Source organism: Necator americanus, chromosome II, assembly GCF_031761385.1.
Source record: "Necator americanus strain Aroian chromosome II, whole genome shotgun sequence".
NCBI classification, from domain to species: domain Eukaryota; kingdom Metazoa; phylum Nematoda; class Chromadorea; order Rhabditida; family Ancylostomatidae; genus Necator; species Necator americanus.
This window is the reverse complement of record NC_087372.1, coordinates 32,381,265-32,407,177: the sequence shown is the minus strand read 5'-3', so window position 1 is coordinate 32,407,177 and position 25,913 is coordinate 32,381,265. Positions and strand designations below refer to the sequence as shown.

The following is a 25,913-nucleotide window of genomic DNA, read 5'->3' as shown; positions in this document are numbered from 1 at the left end:
TTCTCAGGAAAGGAAATTGAATTGAACGCGTTTCTTTGGAAATCCACTAGGCTCCGCCCTCGTAGACAAACAGCTACATAGCTTAGATCTCGAACCTTTTATCATAATTTCTCAAAATCCTGTCGCATGCGTATTCAGACATTTCCCACATCCGTAATCTTGAAATGAAAATCTCAAACGTAAAGGATAGTGGTTTTTCCGTTTTTTTTTTTTCTCCAGTCACCACCAAGCTAAAAACTGGGATAAAACCAAACGGGAAGGCATTTTGCTCCAGAATTATCACTAATTTATTACGTTACATTGAAATTAAGGGTGAAAACGTTTTTGAAATTTTAATGATGAATCGCTCCATTCGTTCGACGGACACTAGTGGCTACCACAAATGTCTCTAAGAGTTTTTCGTCATAATAAAAGATGGTCTATGAATATTTAAGCAGTTTTAGTTAATACTCATAAATAAAATTGAGGTTATTACTAACATTTATGAATTAGTAATATCTTTAATAATTATTTAGGTGGTTTTATTAAAGTGGCCTTGCCTTTTGGCTCAATACTCATAACTAACTAATAAATTCGTCAGTAAACTTAAAAAAATTAATCAAATAGATAAGAATTGAATATGGGAACAGTTAATACTGATATGACACAGGTCGACAGCACTTCCTCTATGAGCCAGAAAGCCAGAGAGCCAGAAAAAGTGGCAACTGCTGTGGATGCGTAGCGGTCGTTCGGGCGAACATACATACGAACAAATGCATAGGTTAACTATTAGTTCATGCCACTTTCGTAGTACAGGGTGCAACAAAAATACTCCCAAATTAAAAAAAAAACCGCTTTGGGCCCCTAAAGCCAAGACAGGAGGATTCATTTTGTGAGACAGTGGGCATAATAACGTTTTCAGTCGTAATCATGCCGGGGTGGAGTCTTTGTAGTGGAGGCTTTTTTCAAAAATAGCGAATCTGTAACTTCGACGCAGAGAGCTTTTCGCAAGCGGTTCGGTTTCTGTGCTAATGGAAGGGGCCTTTCCAGACCAGAAAAAATTGTCCTACCTCTTTAAGGAGTGAGCGCAACAGGATGTGCACTTAAAAGAAAGCTACCCGGACCATTGTCCGAAAAATGTGAGAATAAATAACGCGTCTCTCCATGTGAGGAAGTTCCGTGATCGTCTGATTTACGTTCCTGTGGCATTTTTCTGTGTAGGCACCTCATAACGGATTTTTCAAAGATAGTTCTCACTCCTTGGATCAACAAAAGGATCCCAGTCACCGGAAGACTGGAAGAATTTCGCTCAACTATTTCGTTACTGAGAGGGATGGAAAACGTCCAAGAACGGCTCCAAATGTGTACCAACCGTCAGGCTACCATTTGAATGACATATTGTCTAAAACTTGAAGAAAAACCAATTTCTATATCTACATTTGGTATGGAAATTTATTTTTCCCAAAGTACATTCGGGAAATAACAAGTTCTTAGGTACGATATCTGGTACCGTTTCCTTAGAACCCCTTTGAAATGTGAAAGTTATATTTCTGCAGTCCCTATATTTTGCCTCCCGCTTCTCCCTAGTAAAATAAAAAACATAGACGATAAATGCTGAATTACACACGAATATAATGTGCGGCTGTAAGCAGATGTCAGAAGAGAAGAATTAGAACAGCTTAGCGAAAAGGTATTGTTTCTGTTAAAACCTCATAACGATGTAAATGTATAAGGACGATGAAAATAGCATCTCATGGAAATAGACAATACCGCTGATTTCACAATGCCCTCGGCGAAAATAAGGAACATAACCAACAACAATTAAAAAAAAACATCGGTTTAATGACAACAACAATCTAATAAAGCAAGTACAACATCAGTAGGATTTTGTCAAAAAAAAATTACTAGTTACACTATATTTCCAAAATAAATTTCACAGAAATCCACAAGAATTAATGGAAACTCTAGGTTTTCTTGGAGGTTCTCGGAGAAAAATTTTAAAAAAAAGAAAAAAAGGATAGGAGAAGTAGGAAAAAAGGATAGGAGAAGGAGAGAAAGAAATAAAAAAAGAGAAATATGAGGACATTTTCTGATATTATTCATGTCTCAAAGATGCATATTAAATGTTTCCCTTGGAGCAGTACCGGTGCGCTCCAAACCACCAGAGATCATAAATTAAAGATAATAGAATGTGAGATAATAAAGCCACTAGAGATAATGAATGTGTCACCGTATTCACGTGACTCACCATACCATAACGACGTCTATTACATGATTAAAGGCAACATACCAGGAATTCGTGGATGTTTGGATCTCTGCACTCTCGAACAAATAGAGCCACGCGTCTAGTTCACGAGTATAAGCGCAGTCACGCTCTGTTCCCTCTAATTACCAAGAAAACCGGCGTGGGAGAAGGCTGAATTCTCCTACCATACACCATACAACAACGCGTCACGTGTCCCTAAGAAACCAATACCAAATATGGATTCCCATGAATTTTGGTAACTTTTGATGCTTATCTCTGGAGTATAAGATGTAAGACACAAATCTCTTCCAATTCCCTGATGTTTCACTCAGAAATACAGTAGATTAGCACAAAGAACCTTTGTGCCCCTAACGCACCATCACATACTGGGACTTTGCATATATTTTCCTCACTTTTGACTTTTTTTTGTTCTGGGGTTTGCTAGCAGTTCTGTTCCGGATGCCACTGGCGGGATATTAGACAATCTACGCCAATCCCTACGTGAAGCAACTCCAGAATTTGGCCCGGGCCGCACACGAAACCCCCCACAACTTATTGTCGCATTATTGCAGACAACGCGACCCCTCCTCACACGGCAAAGGTGCCGCGGCAATTTTTGAAGGGCCTCGGGTGGTTGGTTGGTGTGTTCCTCCATGCTCCCCATAGCCGGAGCCTTATCCCATCCTACCGTCACTTGTTCCCGGCTCCGAATCAGTATCCGCGCGCTGTGGAAGAAAAACTTCAAGGGAAGATCAAAACTCTTAACGGCTTTTTATCGTCGCAATCCCTTCCTTCTAGAAGAAGCGGATTGAGAATTTGCTCGTTAAGTGGCTACATGTTATTGATAATGATGTCAATTACACTAGTTATCCTTGATTTGTGGTACTAAAATTTTGAAAAATTGAAATTTTTCAGAGGGTGGGAAAAGATCTGCAAAGACCCACTATTTACTTGATGTTCATGCCCACTGTATACATATTAAGGTTTAAAAGTTGTGAAGTGTAGAGTTGATGATTCGTTCGAAAAAAAAATGGCACTGTGAAGTTTTCCACGCCGTCTTACTTTAGCGCATTTCGTCCCGTCATTGAGGTAGTTTTTTGAAAATCACTTCTCAACAATCATTTCCCTGTTTATATCTAAACCAACTTATTTCACGGCATCAAAACCTTTGGAAAGCTTAGGAGTCGTTGAATGCGTGAGATCCTTTTTCTTGGTGGGAGTTTGTGAGTAGGAGTTGAAATAAAAAGAATTCCCGCTGATTAACACACGCTGTCGTGTGAAACAAAGTTTGTAGTGTTCAATTAAGAAAAGAACGTGATGTCTACAAGAAATCTAGAAAATGGGATTTGCTTTCAATTGTTTACTTGTTCAATAGATAAGTAAACAAGTAAGATAAGACAAAAAACAGCAAAAGTTTGTTTAAAGTACAAGTGTAGGACTACGAACTAATCCTGTAGTCAAAACTTTTCATGAAACTCCGTTTAGTAAAATTAAATCAAAGATCTAACTCCTTGCCTCGATCCACTGCTTGCTGAATTCTCTTGACTCAACCAATTTTATTTTCTTAAGGCTTGGCTATTCCCAATTTTACCGGAAAAGAAAAAAGTTGCCAAAGAAAACTTTATATTTTAAATTCAGTCCTCGTGTAAAGGAGTTTACGAAGCAGAAGTTAAGTAGGTGATTTTTTTTTCAAATTTAGTACTAGTTTAATTTAGTCTAATTTATGTTTTATAGAGTAGCTAATAGAGATTTCCAGAGCATAATCTCTTCCCTCATGATACCTATCTTTTTTTCTGGAAGATACTGGAAGATACTGCACAAAAAGTGAAGATTTGATTTTGAATCTTGAACAAACTAGTCGAAAAATGCACGAAAAACTTCGTTATTTTTTTTTACCTTTCAGAAATTGTGTGGAAGGCACACAATTTCTAGCATTACTGATAGAACCATAAATCGTCCCCGGATTAGATACGTATTTGCATGGCGGAAGAAAAACAGAAGGCTTGTGCACTATGACAACATAATTTCATGTTAGAACCAGTCATGAAAAGGTAGAAGTCCTTAAGCTGGCACAGATTATAGACGATAGTGTTAAAAGAAAAATAGACAAATCCGGAAACAGTCGGGAAAACCTGACGTTAGTAAAATTCCTTGTTAATATTTAAAAAAAATAAGCAGGTTCAATAACTTTAGTTTTATATGTTTAAATATGTGCATTCGCAAATTGTTTAGTAAAGAAAAAATCAGCAAAAAAATGAAAATACAGAGTTTTTTTACGGTTCCTAGCAGCTCCTAGCAATCACGACAACAAATATCTATCGAGAAAACATCTTGAAAATAATGAAAAAATTTTAGAAGGAACATTAAAGTGTGTATCAAAACCAGGAGCAATTTTGAGCAGCAGATGAACAATATTGCAGCGCTGTGGAATTGCTATAAAATTGCACTTCGTGCTAATTTTACATGTGTTTATGAAGGAAAACTAATCAAACTGAAAGCGTACTATGTGAAATCATTTTATATCCGTGTCATATACGAAATTATTTGCGCAAAATTGTGATAATCTACATAAATAGCTTTATCGCGACGACATTTTCCTGATTGCAACTAAAAGTGGTGACGAAACCCTAATTTTAATTAATTCAAAAGAGATAAGTATAATTTGAAGTAATCTCTTCATAAAGAATAATAAAGGATAAAGTGCACAGCGTTCATCAATGGCTTTGGGGACGCACCTATGCGTTCGAATTCAATTTTGTAATAGTGCAGGGTTTATGAATCTGTGTGCGACCTTTATAATGGCTTGCGAGGGTAGCCATTATGTCATTTCAGAGTTTCTTCTATCGTCCCAGAGTACAAGTGTGGGGGATGTAGTTTGGGGTGGGCGGAGGAGGGTGAGCGTTCAATTGCGCTCTTATTTCTGGAACCTCTACTCTGCTTTAACATACACCACATATCCTCTAAAATATGTATGTCATATATCCTCTAAAACGAACGCTTAGACCCTCAGATGCCGAATAGCTTAGTTATTTTAAGGATAAAACATAAAGTGTCTGGCGTTGATCAATTCGCTTGGGATGCGCCCCCACAATCACTTCAATTCGGAATCGTTTGAGGTTTACGAACGTGTATCTGGCCTATACAATGACTTGCAGGGCTAGCCGATGTGTCAAGTCGGAGCTTTTATCCTCCCAGACAAGGTTGGTGCCGATTAATCGACCCCGGAGGGACGAAGGCTTGGTGAGCACTAGGACGGATTCGAACCTCTGATCCATCGTGCAGGAAGCGGAACTTCTCACCGCTATACTACATTCCCCCTACCTTGGTTACTTGGAGGTCATGTAATATTTTATCGAACCAGGAGGAATGAAAGGTTTAGTTGGCATCAGGGTGATTTCACACCATCAACTGTGCAATGGGAGCTAAACCTCTCACAGTCCCCGCCACACCCGCTCAATTTCTTCCTATTAGCATGAAACATATAAACACAAAAGATTGCCAGAACTGACGAGAAAAATTGTGACCCACCTATAGTAAGGTTAAAACGAGTTGAAGCACGGTGAAGTTGCGTACTATGGAGATAGGGGCTAGGATCGAGGTGGGACCATCGTGAACGATAGCCAGAATTGGTGACAGCAAGGGTTCCCTCTAGATTCTAACCGCTACGTTATGCCGCACCGCTTCGAGCGCAACTGCTCACGCAACTGCACCGTTCTAAATGTCTTTTTGACCTTACTATAGATTCACTCGACCTACCAGATAAATGTCATCACAAATAACAACCGCTAACAAAGAAAACACAGCAACAAAGAACGAGGAATTACCGCTTTCCAATTGCTACCCTCATGAAACGACAAACTGGAACCGAGAGAGTGAAGAAGCTACGATGAAGTAATATTCGTCGAACTTCTTCAGCTACGTGCGCCGCTCCGCTAAAGGGTGAAATTAGAATGATGTAAAACGCTAATCATACCTAAATATGAGCAAAGATCATTCCAGAAGTCATTGTTATTGTTGGGGAAAGAAGAGATGCACGATTTAATGGCATATTGTACGCATAAAATTAAACGCTTGCCACGTCTTAATCAGAATCACTAAACCTATAATTTTTCGCGGAGAAGATTCTTTGGCCGTGCTATTCTTATCAGTATTACGGTGGGTGATTCAGTCACAACATCAATTGTTTTAATATTTTCCATTTATTGTCCATTTCACTTTCATAAATGATAAATAATTTCATAAATAATAAAGGTGAAGCGAAGTCAGTACCTTAATTGAGACCCTCACAATGAGAATCCCCTTCATTTGGCGTAGAGCAGAAGTCCCAGATATAGTACGTGCCGGATTACGTAGAGCAGACGATGCGAATTGTTACGGACGTGTTGCGCTCGATCGAGCAAACCTAAATATTGATCACTATTGGTAAACGAAAGTGAGAAACGATCGACTTTAAGAAAACGATTCCAATAAAAAGAACACATGAAGAAGAGCAAATGCAAAGGAACAATTTGGAAAAGTGCAAACTTCCTAAGGATCACAGAATAAACGCCATCACCAATTTCAACTCTCACAGCTTCTGGAATAAATGAGAATCATTCTGGTGAAATTGTGTAAATAAATTATTCTGAGGCGCGCTGATGAGATGTTACTATTCTAGAAACACATCTGAGAGAAGTAAAAAGAATGATGTGACGATGGTGAAAACGTCCATACTGCACAAAAACTGTTCTTAACTGTCAAATGGGTTCCCCACCATTTCAGAAGACGATAGATAGGTCATCGATCAACGGATCATCACTAAAAATGGATAGCTGAGTCATTCGGGGCACTAAAACCTAATCAGTAGTCCTAGAGGATCTGTAACAAGGTGGTTAAAGCTACTAAGAGAAAAAAGAAAGACAGAACTGAAACTAATAGTGTTTTGACTTCATCAAACTCTCCAAACTGGCTTAATAGAAATCAATAGCTATGTCCTACCAGTACTTATGTAGTACTTCCAACGAAACCGAAAATGGCGTGACAAGTGGCTTCGCCGCAATCCGCATTTGCCGACAGCTGAGAACGTTTTTCGTGCTGTAGGAACGTTTTTTGCGCGCCAAAGTACAATCCGATTAGAGCAGAGTTGAGTGACTCCCCCACCACTGCGAACTACAATTTACACGGGAGATTCTCGCTTAGCACTTTGCACATTTGTCAGTACCAGTCCGAACATCCGGCTAAAGCACGACCTCAGATTCTTTGTGGTGCTTGCTTCGCTCGATTTCAGCGCTCAAAAAGTGGCACCTTCTTCGAATTTTTGCCCCAGAATTTTTTAAATTTCAAAATTTCTAAAATCGGTTTTTCTAAACAGCGTCTTCATCACTCTTTTTATCAGAATATAGGCAATAATTGAAAAATATGCCAATATTCTTGTTAAAAGTGTCAGTACTACATTTAAAGAATATCCGAATGTGGTTTTGCGTTTATATTTCGCTTATATCAGATACCGCTACAGTTTTAAGGCACTGTTGAAAATATTAGTTTTTCTCTTGTTTTTCTCAACAATTAGAGCGGTGTGCCAACGTAAAGTGACGTGAACGCCATCGTATTGATATAGATAAAGATCCTACGTCTGATCATGTAAACTGCTACTTACTATTTAAGCAGCTGTCTGGATGCATGTATCTAATTTTGTGATGAAAGTGTCTGACAAACATGAGTGTGAGGAACAGAAAACTTGAGTTCCTGCGGGAAAAATGAGGGTAGAACTGTACGAATGCAGTTGTCGCGGCCATGAAACGGTTCACAACGTCTTGTTGTACGGTTTTTGGATTTGGACAATCGCCTGGAATTATTGCACCGGTAACCTGGCTTTCAGCTTCTGCCGCCGTCACACCGAACCGACGTGTTGCGAATCATATGTTTCATTTTACTGCTTTCTGGCGTCAACGCTGCAATTAACTTGGGACCCGTCCCAGCTCATTTTATGCTCGGGTCAAAACGACATGTAGCACGGACAGTTGCGCAAGCGGCTGCGCTCGAAGCGGTGCGGTGGAGACAGCGGTTGAAATCGAGGAGGGACCTTGGCGAAATGGAGAGTTGGGTGGCGGTAGCGAGGATCCCTACACAGTCCCAACTGCTACGCTCCTCCGCGCCGCATTGAGCGCAGCCGCATGCGCAACTGTCTGTGCTTCATTTCGTTTTGACTCAACTACACTCTTTTCTGGCTCCGCCGCACCGAATCGACATATTAGAACCCACAGTTGAGTCAAAACGACATGAAGCACGGACACTTGCGCAAGCGGCACCGTTCGAAGCGGCGCGGTTTAGCGTGACGGTTGGGATCGTGTAAGGATCCTCGTTACCGCCACCCACCTTTGCATTTCGCCATGGTCCCACCACTACGCGCAGCCGCTTGCGGAAATGTGCGTGCTCCATGTCGTTCTGGCCCTGCTATGCCCTTTTCCATTTTATCGCTTTCTGGCAGGGAGGCACCAACATAACGCCACGAGTCTCATCCACCTCATTTACCGCTTTCTTGCTCCAATGCACCAATTTGACGCCATCGAGCCCGTTTCTTTTTGCTGGGATTTCGTGACATACACGCAACAGAATATTTACTAATTAATAATGGTTATTACGTAGCATGATATTCACTCAGAGTGATTATGGCCCACCAGACCCGGTGTGGCCGGTTTGTTGCTACCATCTGTAAGTGCGACAGCCATCGCGGACCGCTCCGCAACCGCCGCTGTTCTTTCTCCCCGTCTGAATGGGGTTGTCTGGTATATTAATTTCTAGGTAGGACACTCACTGATGGCATTGAAAGAGACAACATAGCATGGTCAACACGACGTGAAGTAGGTACGCAATTGCGTACGCGGCTTCTCTCGAGGCGCTTCGGTGGAGCGTGGCGGCTAGGAGTGTCGTAGAACCATTACTGCCATCACAAACGCTGCAGATTGCGATGGTCCCAACTCGGTCCCAACTGCTGCTTTCATCGCAGCGTGAGAGCGTACGCAAATGCACCACAACTACACTCGTGATTCATGTCGTTTTGACCCGACTATGCATTTTTCCACCCCCACAGATCACATTTTTAGGAAAATTGCGGAACCTGACTATTTCAGTTAGAACTTGAAGGATTACGAGCTTTATCTTCCAAGGCATGGTTGTTCGTTTGAAGCACACATTGGTTTTCCTCTGGGTTGTGGATCATACAGCGCATCGATATGGTCAAATCGGGTCGTGATGTATGTTGTCTAGTTCTTTTTTATGTGTCCTCCTTTTTTTTCTAAACGAGTTTTTTCCCTCTTTTTTGGCTTAGATTTGGACGATCAACGGGTTCCTATGATGGAAAGTTGGAGAAGATTCTGTAGTTTGATGCAGGATCATTCTAATTGTATAATTCTAATATGTTTATTTTGTAATGGTGTTGTGCGGAAATTTTTTGATCCCTCAATGGTGCTACCTCTGGTTTCTTTTTTTCACGACCTGAGAACTCTGCGATAATTTAGTTTGGAATTTGGTATTTCCCCAACCTTTCCGCCGTTTTAACATCATGTTTGCGAGGAACTGCAATGGTTGTGCACGGATGACGTTCTCGATGCGTTCACCGCTGTCCAAGACTGTGATCCATAAAAACATCGTCGTTTTCCAACACTTTGATTTGCTTCGTGATTTATGTGGATCATAGTATGTGAACATTTCCTTCACACCTGGGAAGATTGCAGTGATTTACTAGAACCCCGGAATGACTATAATAAGGAGATGGGAAGCGTTCTAGCAAGATGGTATATTTCATGCGAGTCATAGCTTTGCAGAAGAACTTTGAAATATTTTTATTGATGATGTAAACTATGACAAACGCTTGAAGAAATCACAGCTACTAAGCTCTCCGACCAATCTTTTTAAGACCCTGTTCTGCTTTAGGCGGCCGCGACGCGCTTCGGACAGCGGCGCAGGCGTTGCCGTCACCTGAACCAACATAAGTGCAGACTTCACTAGATTTTGCAATATAGCACTTTTTGAACGTTGTAAATCCATTGAATATGGACCAAGGGCATCATACTTTGCCTTCTTCTAGTGTCAAAGTACCGTCACTATAGGATATATCGTAGTTTCCAGCGATGAAGGAATTGCTCGTTCAAATTACCTCTTCTCTATAAGGTCATCTCTAAAGCGATAAAATAGAACAATGATAAAGGATAAAGAATAAAGTTTCTGGCGTTGATCAATCCGCTTGGGATGCGTCACCACATTAACTTCAATTCAAAATCATTTGATGTTTACGAACGTGTAACTGGCCTATACAATGCTCTACGGTGGCTAGCCGATGTGTCAAGTCAGGGTTTTTTTTTCTCCCAGATAAGTCTGGCACCAATTTATCGACCCCGGAGGCATGGAGGGCTTGGTGATCACTAGGGTGGATTCGAACTTCCGATTGATCGTACAGGAAGCGGAACCCCTAACTGTTGCACCACACCCGCCTAGAACAATGATAATTAGCAGTAATACAGCCGGGTTAAAACGACATGAATCACGAGTTTAGTTGCGGCGCATTTGCGTACGCGCTCGAAGCTATGAATGGTCCCAGCAAGGGTTTCACCAAGCTCCTAGCCGCTACGCTCCACCGCGCCGTCTCGAGAGAACCCGCGTACGCAATTGCGTACTTGCTTCATGTTGTTTTGATCCTACTATAGTAAACATCCTTGCAAAAATCACTAGAAATTGTTGTATAGGAGGATCCTTAGGGGTAAAATGGAGTTGGCAGAGGGGGGGGGACATCATCGACTTTCTGACAATTTTATCCGTTATCCGAGAAAAATTTCAACATTTAGCTACACATGAATAAACGAAGGTCACTTAAACATTATTAGAACGGACATCCGATCCATTTTAATTCGTCTTGTTCGTCTTGCGTATACGGTATTCCTCTTACCGTATGACGAGCGTCACGGGACCAGATACTGCAGCAATTGAAATGAACTTTGCCATTCGAATATGCTATCTTCCATCTATTATTGTACGTCGGGTCTCAGTAATTTGTTTGACTTTTTTTCGCCACTATTTCCTTTCTTCTGTCACGGTGGTCCGTATGTTTGTGTCATTATTTTTGTTTACTTTTCGAGCTCTATTTTTCACCGTTTTATTTATGTCATATGCTGCCCTTTTGGATCTTTGCTGGATGTTATTGAACAACGGAGAAATTCTTCGAAGACTGCGTTCCATCGCAACATTCAACGCAAATTAGCGAATTTCTGGAAGTGTGCCCTTTCCGAGGGCAAGAACGTGTTTTGTGTAATATTGAGAGCTATAGCACTGAAACGAATTGTTCTATATTTAATATCCTTGGCAACGATATCTTTTTTCGTTAATGTTTTCTCATAGCGTAGTACTACGGGCCGCACTTTGCTTGCATATCCGATTTGAAAACGGTCGCCTCGTGAGAAAAATTGCGAAAAAATGACTAGGATTTCTTTGGAGTTCCACTGCTCGGATAGCTCTCTCTGGCTAGTCTAAAAAATGGTTTTAGAAAAAAAAACTACTGTAGCTACGTAATAAATGATTCCCGAAGAAACTCTAAAAGTGACTCAAATGCCCGCGGAGCAAAGAATGACTCAGATTGCAACTTATGTTCACTCCGAATTCATGTTCTGATCGACTTGATCAAGTAAAATCATTATTTATTTATTTATTACGTTCGATTGTGTACAAAAAGAATGTGGCAAGGATGAATAGAAATAAATATAGAAAATTCAGAGTGAAAAAGCAGCAAAAGAACAAAATGAGCAAGGATTAGTCCCGTGTAGGATTTTGGGACGAGGGTGATTTAGTGATCAAGCACATCCAAAACTCAGGCAGTTAGGTATTAAGGCATTGTACGTTGTTTTGTTCATTTTGGTGTGCCCTCTACTTCTAAACCAGTTTTCTTAAGCCTAAACTTTGACGATTTCTACCAATGGGATTAATCTATCAATCAATGGATTTCTATGATCAGAAGTTAGAGAAGATTCTATTGTTTATCCCAGGTAGGTTGTCAACACACTCCTCTATGTTTACTCTGGATTTAATTGTATAATTCTATTGTGTTTATTTCCTACTAGTATTACGTTGCCCTTCAATTCTCTGATCCTTCAAAGACGCTACCTCTGGTGTCTTCTTTTCACGACCTGAGAATTTTGCGATATTTTAGTTTAGAATTTGGTATTTCTCTGACCTTTCCACCTTTTTACATCCATGTTTGCGAGGAATTTAAGGAATTATTGTGCCCGGATAACAGTCTTGCTGCGTTCACCGCTGTCCAAGCTTACAACACTAAAAAAAAACCATCGCCATTTTCTGGACACTTGAAACTGATTCCTGATTTTTGTGGTTCATGGTACGTGAACATGTCCTTACTCTTAACTTTCCTGCGTTAGACCCTTTTGTGATGACCGCCTCTATAAGATCATCTTCAAAGCGCTAACATAGAACATAGATTACGGAAAGATGTGCTTTCAGAGGCTTTTTTAGAAGTCGGCTGCGATTTCCACGGTTTTTAGGAAATGTTTATACTTAGTCGCAAAACAAGCAACTCGTCTGTACAAAATGTCATAAGTGGTCACTTCATAGCCTATTGTTAGGCAGCACTCATCTTCTTTGATCTTTCACAAATGCGAAGCAATTATTTTTTCTGCAACGATTGAAGGTGGACTTCGTCGAAGATGTACAAAAATATCAAAACCAAGAAAAAAAGACAAGTACATGAAAATTGTCTGAAATTAAATCATAGAAGGGGCGGGACCGATAGCGAACTGTTGCTGAGTGGTGTTAAAATGTCTCCCTCTAGTCATAGCTGCTACGCTCCACCGCACCGCTTCGAGCGCAGACGCTACGCAACTACACCTAGCATCATGTAGTATTTACCGACTCTAGCAATGTTGGAGCGGGTGTAGCGCAGTCGATAAGAGGTTCCGCTGTCGACTCGATCGATCCGAAGTTCGAATCCGCCCTAGTGCTCACCAAGCCCTTCATTCTTCCCGGGTCCATAAGTTGGTACCGGACTTCTCCAGCAGGATAGAAACACTGACTTCACACATCGGCTAGCCACCGCAAGCAATTGTATGGGCCAGTTACACGTTCGTAAACCTCAAACGATCCTGAATTGAGGTGAACGTGGGAGCGCATCCCAAGCGGATTGATTAACACCAGACACTTTATCCCTTATCCTTTAATTTTTTCAGTTACGATTAGCGGTTACAATTCGAATGAGTTCGATCACATAGTCCGCTGTACCGATGACGTTCGATAATGCTCTAAATGTTCAAACATTAATATTCTGCTATTCGTTAAATAAAACTTTTCTTTTTTGATGTAACTTTCAAGTATTCGAATAGGTTTCAATGAGAGTGTTCAAGAAGATCAAGATCTCATATTTCAAGAAAAGTCGACTACCTGTACCATGTCGTTACACGCGGTTTACGAATGACCAACACACAGGCACGTGACCTCAATCATTTTTCGAGAAGAAATAGTTCCTTTTTTTTTTGCATTAGAGTACAACGTAACTACATAGTACTTGATCTACTTACCTATTTTGGTCCAATCAAACCTAATATTGGCAGGAAAGACTGTAAATTGAATAGGCTGTTTCTCAAGACTTTCGAATTAATTAGAAGGTATGCGGATTTCTTTTTTCTCTTGAAATTTTCTTCTGACAAACAAATCTTTCTTACCTCCATGTTTTTCTTATTTCTTCTTTCTGAAGTCTTTTGTTCGAGGTTTTTTTTTCCAATAATCGAGCTCTATTCTTCATTGTTTCTTTAATGTTATCACATATGTTTCTGTATTTTGCTAGATGTTATTGAACAACGGAGACATTCTCCGAAGACTGTATTCCATCGCAACATTCAACGTACATTAGCAAATTTCTGGAAATCTGCTCTTCCCGATGGCAACGACTCGTTTCGTGTAATAAGAACAGCTATAGCACTATATTAAATTGTTCAAAATTTAATCCTTAGCAACGATATCTTTTTTCGTTAATCGTTTCTCGGCCTAGTACTACGCACTGCACTTTGCAGACACATCCGAAGTGAAATCCGTGCACGTGAAAATGGTCGCCTCGTGAGAAAATTTTGCAGAAAAATGTCCTTTTTTACGTCTCCATCACTTAGATGACTATTTGACTATTGACTATTGTCTGAAAAAAATGGTGAAAAAACACTACAACTTCGTAATGAATTGCTCTCAAAGAAACTTCAGAGGTGATTCAAAACGCCCGTGAAAACGAAATGACTCAGATTGAAACTAGTGTTCCCTTCGCATTCATGGATTTTCTGCGACAAGAAAGTACGGAACAAACAATATGTGAGTGAATTATCAGTTTGCTCTCTTTTCGTCTTTTCTTGGGAAAAAGTATAGTTGGGGGAGGGAGCACTCACTGACGCCTTATTTCTCAAAGTAAATAATCAAATCAGTCGGGCCCCTAAGGTCTAAGCATTAGTCTTAGAGGATCTATGACGTGTAAACTGAAGTTAACTAGGTAAGTGGAAAAATAAGTTGGTGCGTCGAGAATAAGGGCGCCTCTGAGTGTCCATCCCCAACTATATTTTCTCTTTTTCCTGTTTTATCGTCGCAATATTTTTTTAGTATTTCCACTAGAAGAACAAGTGGGAAATAGACAGCGCGAATCCATTCTTACGAGCTTGAGTTGACCTTGTGGTTTGAAATGTCAGAATTTCAAAACAGAACAAACACGCATGCAGCGTAAATAGATGAACTATATCAGATATTTTTTATTATGATTATTATTATTATTTATTATTATTATTATTATTATTATTATTATTATTTTATTTTTTATGATTTAATCTTGTACTTGTGCTGATATTACTAAGATACTATTACTTGCTAAGATCAAACCGGAATCTATGGGTATTTGGATTATTTGGTATTTGGATTTAGAGTTGGCCTTGAGACTCACCGACCCGGAGACAGTAATATCTGATGCAAAGTTTAACCTTTTCTTTCAGTTGAGCTTCACCTCTTCCCAACCTCTCTGACCATGTGGACATGCGGGCAACTCCCGTCGGCAAAGATGTGATAGTTGGCCTGCAATCGTCTCAACGAGTCATTGTTGGAGTTTTACTATATTGTGGAAGACGAAGAGTTGAGTTTGTAGAGGTTCTAACATTGACGAAGATCTACTGGAACCCAAGCTGCTAAGATCCACTGTCTATATCCAATAATTTAGAACCACATTCTGACTCTAGAGGTGCGATGGGGAGGAGCCAGACCCTCCTCAGGTGAAGAGGGTCTTGCTCATGGGTTTCAGCTAAAGTGATAAGGATTATTTCCCCAAACGTCCAAAAGTGAGAAAAGGTCGGAGCAGCGGGCCAGACTATCGGATCTATGATTCGGAAAGGTTTCTGCTCATTTTAGCACAGAAGCCATGAAGTTTTGTTGGTGGCCATTTTTTAAAATAAATTTTTCCATCGAAGACAAATCTGGTGGATTGATTGTGCGAAAAGAGGGCGTGGTTGCTCGGCGGTCGGATCGGTTCAGCAGCACAGCACGTGTGCTCCGCCCTTCTCGCCGCCGGAGGCCAGCCAACTAGCCGGGCAGCAAAGCACTTTGCACTTCACTTCCTAGGCTATCCTAATACTTCCTCTTCTGTTCTTTCCCTCCATATTCCGCTTAGGACTGAACATTATGTACGGCTACAGCACTGCCCTTATTACAGTTGTTTTCTACTCTGATTATGCGGTTCGTTCTAGTTTTTATGTCTCTTTACAGATAAACAAGTTCTTCAGTAGTGCTTCAAGAAAAAGCTCGGTTCTTCCTTTAGCTGTCTGCATATCACAACAATCACTATGGACATCAGTACAATGCAAAAATGGCTGCCTATCCAGTTAAAGCCTACCAGACTTATTATCCATCATCACCTTCACACCATTACACCAATCAACCAACACATCATTACTGCAACATCCCGCCAGATCTCTGGTTTGTTTCATTTTGTCACTTTACAGATTTTTCTTTTTCACACGTCTACCTGTGATTTGTAATGGAATCCTATTCTTTCTTATTTTCTGATGCTGTGCAGATCTTCCTCAGTAACGTGGTGTCTTTTCTTTTATCTTTTTGCCGTGACACCTCTTCAAATCTCTGGTCACCGTGTCACTTCTTAACAGCAAAATGAAAAGGACACGTTGTATAGGTAGTTAAGAAGTTAGACAGGGGCTCATACAACTCGCTTCACTCTGAGACATTCGATTTTCTTGGAACAGTACGAGAATATAACCTCTCCTCTGTTACGTAGCCAAGTACAGTTGGTCGCAATTGGACTTCAAACCTCTGTGACTTAAGAACGCCTTGGACTGTTTTTTAAAGCCTCTTTCGAACACTCCGGGTTGAACGTCCTTACAGTGCCGGTGATTTCCTATGGTTTTTTTTTTAAATAAAAGTGATCAGACGCTGTAACCAGGTTTATAGAACTGGGATCTAGAACTTAGCAGTGAATTTCGAGAACATATTGTTTGCGAGTTGTTTTCTTGCCAAAACGCTCCACCTCCGGCTGCACCACTGCGGCTACTCGGCTGTTGCTTATCGTCCCGTATCGGACAATAGTAATGAAGTTGTAATAGTAGTACCACTTTGTAACAGTAGCAAGAGAGTTAACACAAGCAGGTAGCTCATTTTTTCAGAGCGAAGGAGCAAAATAATTTGAGATGAAGGAAATTAAGGGGATTTTTTTAATTGGCGAAAATCCCCTTTGTATGTATTTGGATTGCTATTAGACTCTGCTGGCGTTTTTCTATGCGGCTTGTTTTTCATACCAGTTTAAAAGTTTTGTTTTTTTTTCTCGAAGTCAACAAATCATGAAGAACTGGGAAAAAATGAAAGCAAATCACATGTGTAGCTTTCTCCTTGTATTTTATCTTTTACTGTTATGTAGAAGTTTCCATATGGTGATGAGTTGACAAAAACAAGTAAAAATATAGTGTTCCTTTCATTGTTCTAACCATAAGCATAGTTTCAATATGAATCTTGCACTGAGGAAGACGTTATATCATATTTGGAATCTTTTAAGTTTTTGAATTTGGTTTTTCTCTGAATTCGCTATGAATATTCTCAGAATCTCCCTTTGCAAGGTCCATTCAGCATTTTTCTTCAGATATCTTTAAAAATGTGTTGGGAAGGAAATATGAAACTTAAAAATCTGTTCAAGTAGAGATCCGCTTTTCTTTTTGATTTGATTCTCGATTTTTCTTTCATTTTTGTAAGAACAGCTATTTTTCACATAGAATCTTGTCAGCGTTTGTTCCTAAAGTTTGTGCAAAATGAAATATTGCAGGAATGACATTCCCTCTCACTCAACTGTTATATGCAAAAGAACGAACATTTGGCTCATATGAGAACCACGTTTTAGCGGACAACGAAAAAAAAGACGATTTAGCTGATTGATTGAACGAGAAGAGAACGGAAAGAAACAGCAACGAAATACTTTACAATATTTTAGAGATGTAGTAGAGTTCTATGATGTGTTTATAAACTGAAAATTAAACTAGAATTCTTGTGTCGACTGTGAAAACAAAAATGTTCTCAGTTTAGGTGCGATAGCCCCCAGTCAGCACAACAATGCGGAGTGCAACGGCAATGCGACGCGTTACGGTTTCACAAACGGCGACCGATTAAGATCACTTTGATCTACGAGGCATTATGTCCATATTGCCAAAAGTGAGTTACGATCGTTTTCCATCTTTTAGACAATTCCGTCTATCATTTCTTCGTAATTTATCTAATTTTAACGAACAAGCGCTTTGCAATCTGCAACCGCACTTCCCGCACTGTTGCGCACATTAACAGAGCACTCGTATTCACCGCTTTAGCGCTTGTAGTGCGATTACGCTGCTATGTCTCCTTAGTTATAATTATCGGGTAAAATGTAGTTGATGGGACCACTCAGTGGTGCCGTTATTTCCCGAAGTAAATATTTAAATCAGCGGGGCCCTAAGGCCTAAGCATTAATCTTAAAGGATCTAAACCATGAAAACTAAAGTTACTAGAAGGAAAAAGTAAGTTAGAGCAGCGAGAAATAAGAGCACCACTGAGTACCCTTCTTCCCCTATCCAACTACATTTTCCCCGAACTATCTCACCAAATTTCCGACTTTTGCACCTTGGGTCGTTGCGTGTATTTGGGTTTACCTCCGAAAATTATGGGCCATTCTGGAGAAACGACAAGAGGTCATCTCTCTATTCCTTTTCTTGATATTTTCCACATCATTGCTGCCAAAAAATCTAATAGGCTCCATTATCTCGATTTGAGCACATTTGACGTGGTATTACAAATTAGGCAAGATTTTTTTTTTCAAACAACGGATAGAGCCAATATTGTAATAACATGTATTTTCGCGAGAATAGTAGGAGTTTATATCAGGATTAATCCTACTTTCTGATTTTGTTCAAACCAGAACTTAAACGGCTGTGCAAAATATTGCAAAATTGTTGGGTCCGAGCGCAGATTGAGAGGCATAGAACGTAATTTTTTTTTGTCTGGGAAGTGCCCTGAAGTGTTTTTTTTTTCTAAAGTATCAGTAAAGATATAAGTTTCTTTTAATTGAACTCGGATCTGCGATATTTAACCTTGAAGTAAATGCTGGTTCTGTTTTTAGATCATTTTTACTTTGGCTTAAAGAAACGCATTTTAACTATTTTTGAACTCTCTCCAGCGGTCCCTTACATTATCGATTTCTTTTAGGCTTCACTGTTCATAAATGTGGTGATATTTTCATTACAATCTTGCACAGACATTACTACTTTTTTGTTATTTTATAAATTTTGAGCGTAAATTGAATTCTTCCTTGAAACACTCTTTCAGATTCATCTCCAATCAACTCGGTAGTCTGTACCAACAATATAGGGACCAAATAGAATTGGAATTGGTGCCTTGGGGAAATTCTCGGATTTTGCGGGTAAGTGTTGAGCGGCTCGTCTTTCCGTTCGTCGTCATTTGTGCTGCTTGGTTTCTGCCCACTCCAAGAAGCGAGTTCGATTAATCCTCGTCGGACAGCTGACCTGTGGCGATCACTGACTTCGTGCTCTCCCAACAAGCAGAAAAAAACGGGAAGAAAAACCCAGCGGCTCCCTCACACTGCACTACGCTCATCTCATAACTTGAGTCTGCGAGGTCGTAATCGGAGAAATTCGGGATCAGCGATCGTCCAGGTAGTGCCGTGTACTAGGTGGGCCGCAGCGCAGAGCGTATAGAAGGTTTATGAGTCGCAGTCCATCGTAGAGATGAAAATATTTGATGAGCCTTGTTAATATTGTTCTCTATTTTTTTTTTGTGGGACTGGGAGCTGTTCACTTATATCAGTGTTCGCATATGGTTTGTAGATGTAACCCTGTAAAATGCATGATTTTACTGGTCTCCTGTCTCCAGAGACTTGGAAAGAGGGTTAATGAAGGTTCCAACTACAAGACTCCACGCCGCACTAATTTGAGCAGAAAGCGTAAATGCTTTTGTATTTGATTAATGAATGAACGATTGAATTTAATTATTGTTCGAAAAGAAAAAAAAAACTTTTAAATACCAGAGTCTGTTGACATTCCTCTGGAAATTTTGCGAAGTTTGACGACTTTTTGAGGCTTACGAAACACTATGCAACGTTTTAAATTTTGTTTCGGAAAATTAATTTTTTTGTGTGCTCTTATTTGGGAACTGAGGTGAATAGACGAGAAAGAATAAAAATAAAGGTAAGATTTTACTAATTTTACAACAATACTGTGTTATCCAGTCTTTGTCAAGAGTATTTTAATATCTGAAATGAATTATTCAAATTTTTCATCGTTATTAATCAACATGAAGCTTAGACATTAAAAATTTCTCAAACAACGTTAAAAATGGGAACTAGGGAATACAATTATTAGGCATTCAATAATGATGAGAAAATTAAGAAAAACAAAAAAGGTACCAGTGGAAAGCATGACTGTTTACCTCACCTATGTCTTTGCGCCAATGTCCGCTGTGTGCCCCCAATTGCTGCAGAATAAAGATGAGGCACGGAATTTGCTCCGGATGCGTTGCGGTCATCCAACCAAATTCAGGACCTACAATGGTTCCAATTCAGCTCACTCTACTCACGTGGGTTCGTTGAGTTGTCATGAAATCGTTACTCCGCGTTCTCTTTCGAGCTTAGACCAAAGCTTTCAGTTATTGAGCCCTATGTTGATGGACGAAATCCCCCTTTATTCGGCCTTGAAATATTGCTAACGGAGGAAGTAATCAAGAAAATAGGAGTGGTGGCTAATCTGAATTGTATTGAGGAACCTCTCTGAGGAAAAACCCGTTCATTTGTGATGCGGTGAATCTTTCCTTGTTTTCCTTTTTTATCCACAAAAATTTGGAACACGTGATCAGAAATGATTAGAAACCTAGAGAAAAAAAAAATACAGACAGACGATTGCCCTCCTCACAAATCCCAAGTAGTCAGTTGCTTTCTGTTCGAAGAAGCGCCGTCTCCTTTTCCAACTCAGGACTCGAGAAGTTTTTTTTTCCCAAAAAGTCCTACAACGAATGCAACAGATTTGATCTTTTGTTTTTGCACACATGATATATGTAGATGCATGTGCTTCTAGTCAGCTGTTACCGCAGCTACTCTGGGCGATCCCTGGCTATCCACTTGTGGAAAAAGCGTTTACAGTTGCAACAACAACTGTGATTTCTTAATTTCCTTATTGAAAGACGTTTTTTTTTCAAAACCGTCCTTTCGTAGATCATCGCTTTGATTGCCCGACTGTGGTGAGCTTTTCGAGTTTTCGAATGCCGGCTTATACTGGCGACCGGGCAGCGTGCAAAAACAAAAAGAATCTAACTTTTTTTTCGAAAATCGTCTGATCGAAGGTTTTCGAGATGAAGTTATTGAAAAATATGAGTTTTGGGTGCACAAGAGGGTTTCGACTGACTGTGGGCGGAGCAACTGCCATCCCAAACGCGAATGTACGAGTTGCACTGTACACATAGTGATTGATACTGAAAGATTATTGAAAATTCCTTCGTGTAACCTTTGCAAATATGGAAACCGTGGATCCGCCGCGCACACGCGCACAGCATATTCGTTGGAAGCGTACGCAGGAGACCGGGGGACGCAGTACGGGGTCAGCGGAATTTTAACTATATTTAACTACAACGTACTCTTATAATTGATTTATTTATGCTTATTGTTGTTTGATTTGCGGCAAGGGGTTAACGAGATTCGTACGATACGATACGTTTTACGTCACAAAGGCTCAATTTTTCGGTGCTGAAGAAGCAGTGGAGTGGAACGTAAAGGCATCACTCCACGAATCTGAGACGGTGTATTCGTATACGGGATGGGAGACTATGGAGAGGGGAGTGATTCCGTCCATTTCTTCCTAATTGCCGTAAAAAACTGCTCGAAAGATACGGCTTCAGGCGTTCTGGCGCACTATTTTCTACAAGGAGTTCGACTGGAGCGCGCCAGCCCTGTGCAGCGCCGCATCTTCTGGGCCGTTTTTTGCGGCAATTGGGAAGAAATGGACGGAATCACCCGCCTCTCCATAGTCTCTCATCCCGTATACGAATACTCCACCTGAAATCTGCACCACCTCAGATTCATGGGGTGATGCCTTTAAGGAATACTTTCTACAGAATTTTTTCTATCTCGCGTACTATTAAGTCATCCCATAATAATACAATGTAATATAATAATAATACAGTACTCTATGTTTAATTTGTTTCTCAAAATCAAAGCAAACAAAACTTTTTAAAATCTAAAATATAATCTACCAAGGAAGTAATGTGAATTGTGTAATCCTTCTTTTTTTTTACATTTTTTTCTTTCCCCTTTAGACTTTGTGTGCTGGAATTTTTAAGAATTCATCTCTCTGTAATAAGAAGTATTCTCTTTTTTGCCTTTATAAGACCATATTAATTGTGGGAAGACTCAATAAATTTTCACTAATATAGCTGTAATGTTACAATGGCAACTTTAGTACAAGCAGTGACCTTCAAATCCGAATTAGTGCTACCGAAAGCAGTTTTTTTAGATCACATTACTTCCTTAGTAAAATAGATAAATTAGATCGTTGTTGATAGCTCAAATCATTTCTCTGACATGAGATGACTTTATTTTGTCATATTTCCTTCTTCTTTTTTTTTCCTCAGCACAACTATGACATAAGCAGCACCACGATGCTGTTCGGCTTATTACAACAACGTGTGCACTGCTGTCGAGAACCACATTTATTGTTATATAAAATGTAAAGAAAAAAAAAACTTCTACTGACTAATTTTTATTAAGAAACTAATAATGTCTGGCATTTTATTGTCTGCTCATTATTTAAAGAAAGTTCCATGGGATTATGCTCGCGAAGGGTTTCTAATTGGTCATTTGTTATACGGAAAGAAATCTTACGAGGGCGGAACGTGGATGAGAACAAGATTTTAAAAAAGTGGCTGAAGTTAATTTACACTATAGACAAGATGCTCTGATTACAGCTGATACCAAGTTGTTTTTTTTTTCTTCTATTGAATTTTTTTCTTGAACAGTCGTTTCCACACATCTTTTCTCATTTTATTTTATTTATGATCCTGATAAACTTTCACATAGTGTAACACTGCCAGACGAGGAGATTAGAGAGAAATTAGGTTTTTTTTTCGGTTTGGTAGACAGACAGAAATGAAGCGTATACTGTTTGTGGTAATTAGCAATGTAAGAAAAAAAAGAGGTGGCGTTTATGATTGGTCAAGTCAAGGATCTCTCGCCTCGCTACAAAGTAGCTCCGTATTTCACCCCCCATTCGAGTTAAAGGCATCACCCAACGAATCTGAGGTGGTACGGTTTCAGGTGGAGTATTCGTATACGGGATCGTAGATTATGGAGAGGGGGGTGATTCCGTCCATTTCTTCCTAATTGCCGTAAAAAACGGCCCGGAAGATGCGGCGCATGCACAAGGCTGGCCCGCTCCAATCCAACTCCTTGTAGAAAATAGTGCGCCAGAACGCTTAAAACCGTATCTTTCAGGCCGTTTTCTGCGGCAATTAGGAAGAAATGAGAGGAATCACCGTTCTCTCAGTAATCTACGATTCCGTATACGAATACTCCACCGGAAAACCGTACCACCCCAGATTCGTGGGGTGATGCCTTTAAATGCGACATGAAAAAAAATGGGTAAATTTAAGCTGACTAATGGTAAATTCCTTGCGTTGGAATGCCCTTTCAGCAATAAATAGCTGCAAGAAATTTTTCAATGTCTTCAAAAATTTTCGTTTGAAAAATTGTTGGAACATCAACAGACGCTACAGGGACATCTCATTTTGGTGTCACACACCAAGTTCTAATGACTTCTAAAATGCTTCCCCTTTAATGTATTTTTCTACTCATGTTTCAACTAGGCGACTATTTTCCTTTAATTTAATTGTATCTGGTTATTCATTTTATTTTGTTCAAGGATGGATCATTCTCTTGCAACCACGGAAAAAAAGAATGTGATGCAAATCGGCTTCAATCTTGTGTGATTGACATTTTCAAGGTCAGTCAGACAATACTTCCTCCTTTTACGTTCAATTTTCGACCGATTTTTGAGATTTACGCAGAGGTTTTGCGGATTTGTTGTATTCTTATTGTACTTTTTGCTTGATTTCAGTCCTCCGGCGCTTTGCCGTTTATCGTCTGCTTCGAGCGGATCATCCATCACAACAGCGTCGAACAGGCGATGCATGCCTGTTCCGCATTTATTCGTAGTCAGTATCGTCAAATTCGGTGAGTATTGATTGCTTGCTCGGTGGAACCATTTCATATTGGATTTTTTTTTCAATATTTACAGTCTTTGCTATGACGGGGACCGAGGTACACAATTACAACGAATAGCCGCTCACAAAACGATGACCACAAAACCGCACCCAATTTTAGAGGTAAATCCCTAAACTCTTATTGCTGCTATACTTGGAATTGGACATTGTCTGTTTTCTACTACATTCAGGCGTTAAACTAAGTTATCACGACGGTGGACGGTTGGGTCAAAACGAGCTTAGACCTGGCACTCACTAAGCAATCATATATCAGTAAAGTCATCCCCCACCCTCCCTTTTTTCCCCTCCTCCTTCCACCCTCCATCCCGTTGCAGTGATGGAGGGTGGAAGGAGAAGGAAGGATGTTATTTAGAGAGGACTAACACAAAAAAATTGCATTTGTATGTTAAAATATGGTAGGAAGAAGATGTTACCAAGGTTATATTATGAAAATATTATAGTATTTGAGGAAAATATGATTTTTGAAGAGTGGGTTGTCCAAGAATTCACGAGAATCTAGACATGTTCCACTTTCCATCCGGATCGTCCTCAGGTGAAAGGGTTTTAGCTCATGGGATGTAGCTCAAGTGACTAAAATCACCAAACGTCCAAATGTGAAGGGGGCGGAGTACCGGCTCCGGCTCTCGCATCCGTGGTGATGGTGTAGGAGCCGCGTATACCATACGTGTGATTGCTACCTGCTCGCGGTGGCCCTGCATATACTAGGTGCGATCAAACATTCGAGTATACGCTCTGAATGCGTACGAGCCATATAATTCGGTGTAGATGCGCAACCACCTCAGGGAATAATACCAGTCATCCGATTTGGTCAAGTCAGGTGGTGAGAAAAAAAAGTGGTAGTAGTCCTTGATGGGAATAGGAAGTTGACATTTGGATTCGATGAAAACTGGTAACAGGACAGTGAAAAGCCGTCAGCCAATTTCTCGATTCATGAATTTATGTGATATATAGGTTTGGTTATGAGGAATCGGAGAAACCTACATTTTGTTCAGAGTGAAAAGTGCCGGTTTCCTTGAGTCAAATCCACTTTCCAGTTTTTATTTGAAGTTGTTACGCTTGCCGACGAAGCGCTACCTTCATCTTTAGATTGTTTTGAACTTGTGAACACGTTCTTTTTTTTTGCACAAGACATCGAATCCACTTCTTGTGTTGGTCACCGTAGTCACTATAGCTGATTCTCAAAATCTAGGATTTTCTGGTTTTTTTCCCACACTACGACAACTAGTGTGTCATTCACTAGATTGCTGGTGAGAAGTATAGTAATAACAATATAGGGGTGTTGTAAAAACAACGCAATTTCTTGGGAAGAAAATTATAACTTTTCTTTTTCTGGAGCTCTAATAATAAGCTGCAGAAGAAAAGTCCGCATCACATCCTCATAATTTTCCCAGCCATTCTGCAATGTCGTATGAGTTGTTACGTGTTTTTTTTTTTCAATGGAAAAAGTGCAAAGTGTGCGGCGAGAAAGCGTCAAAGGTTGTACTTGGCACGATTTGAATAGAAAAACGTTGAGAACGTTTTAGGTCCCGTATCTTCTCATCAACGACTATACACCTTCAGTTGACAACAATAATCTCAACGTGATGATACTCCCACAGTTACTCAACAAATGGTTAAAGTTATACTCATAATGATAATCCAGTTGTATGTTGTGTTGTTTATGTGTTGAAAATGTATGCACTTGAAACATTGTTTTGGGATTCAAAGCAAAAAAAAATATTAATAAAACACAAACTATAGTGTTGATTTATATAGGCTTCTACGCCTACGCCTAATCAACAAATACGTTTTATGAACCTTCAAACACCCGGGATATGAAGTCCTTCCTCCGAATTTAGAAAGTACTTACATTTGGAATTATAGAGCACTAAACCTTAGACTTCCCTTA

General features: G+C 39.9%; 2 protein-coding genes across 3 annotated transcripts; both read left to right on the top strand.

The window, feature by feature from the left end:
• Positions 1-8,871: 8,871 nt before the first annotated feature.
• RB195_020169 (uncharacterized protein) lies at positions 8,872-15,412 on the top strand (the record flags this gene model as incomplete). Of its 2 annotated transcripts, XM_064188356.1 has the most annotated exons (5): positions 9,436-9,456; positions 11,966-12,030; positions 13,121-13,236; positions 14,450-14,554; positions 15,220-15,290. In XM_064188356.1, the coding sequence occupies 5 exons, from the start codon at positions 9,436-9,438 to the stop codon at positions 15,288-15,290; spliced, it is 378 nt and encodes a 125-aa protein (XP_064044237.1). The 2 variants fall into 2 exon arrangements, with proteins under 2 accessions (XP_064044236.1, XP_064044237.1); XM_064188355.1 differs by lacking the exons at positions 9,436-9,456; positions 11,966-12,030; positions 13,121-13,236 and adding exons at positions 8,872-8,914; positions 9,005-9,067 and having other exon boundaries at positions 15,225-15,412.
• Positions 15,413-15,898: 486 nt separating this feature from the next.
• RB195_020168 (uncharacterized protein) lies at positions 15,899-25,656 on the top strand (the record flags this gene model as incomplete). The annotated part of the gene is made up of 8 exons (XM_064188354.1): positions 15,899-15,952; positions 16,035-16,192; positions 17,801-17,926; positions 19,070-19,163; positions 23,665-23,745; positions 23,860-23,975; positions 24,040-24,127; positions 25,549-25,656. 8 exons carry the CDS (start codon positions 15,899-15,901, stop codon positions 25,654-25,656), a joined length of 825 nt encoding a protein of 274 aa, XP_064044235.1.
• Positions 25,657-25,913: the final 257 nt, after the last annotated feature.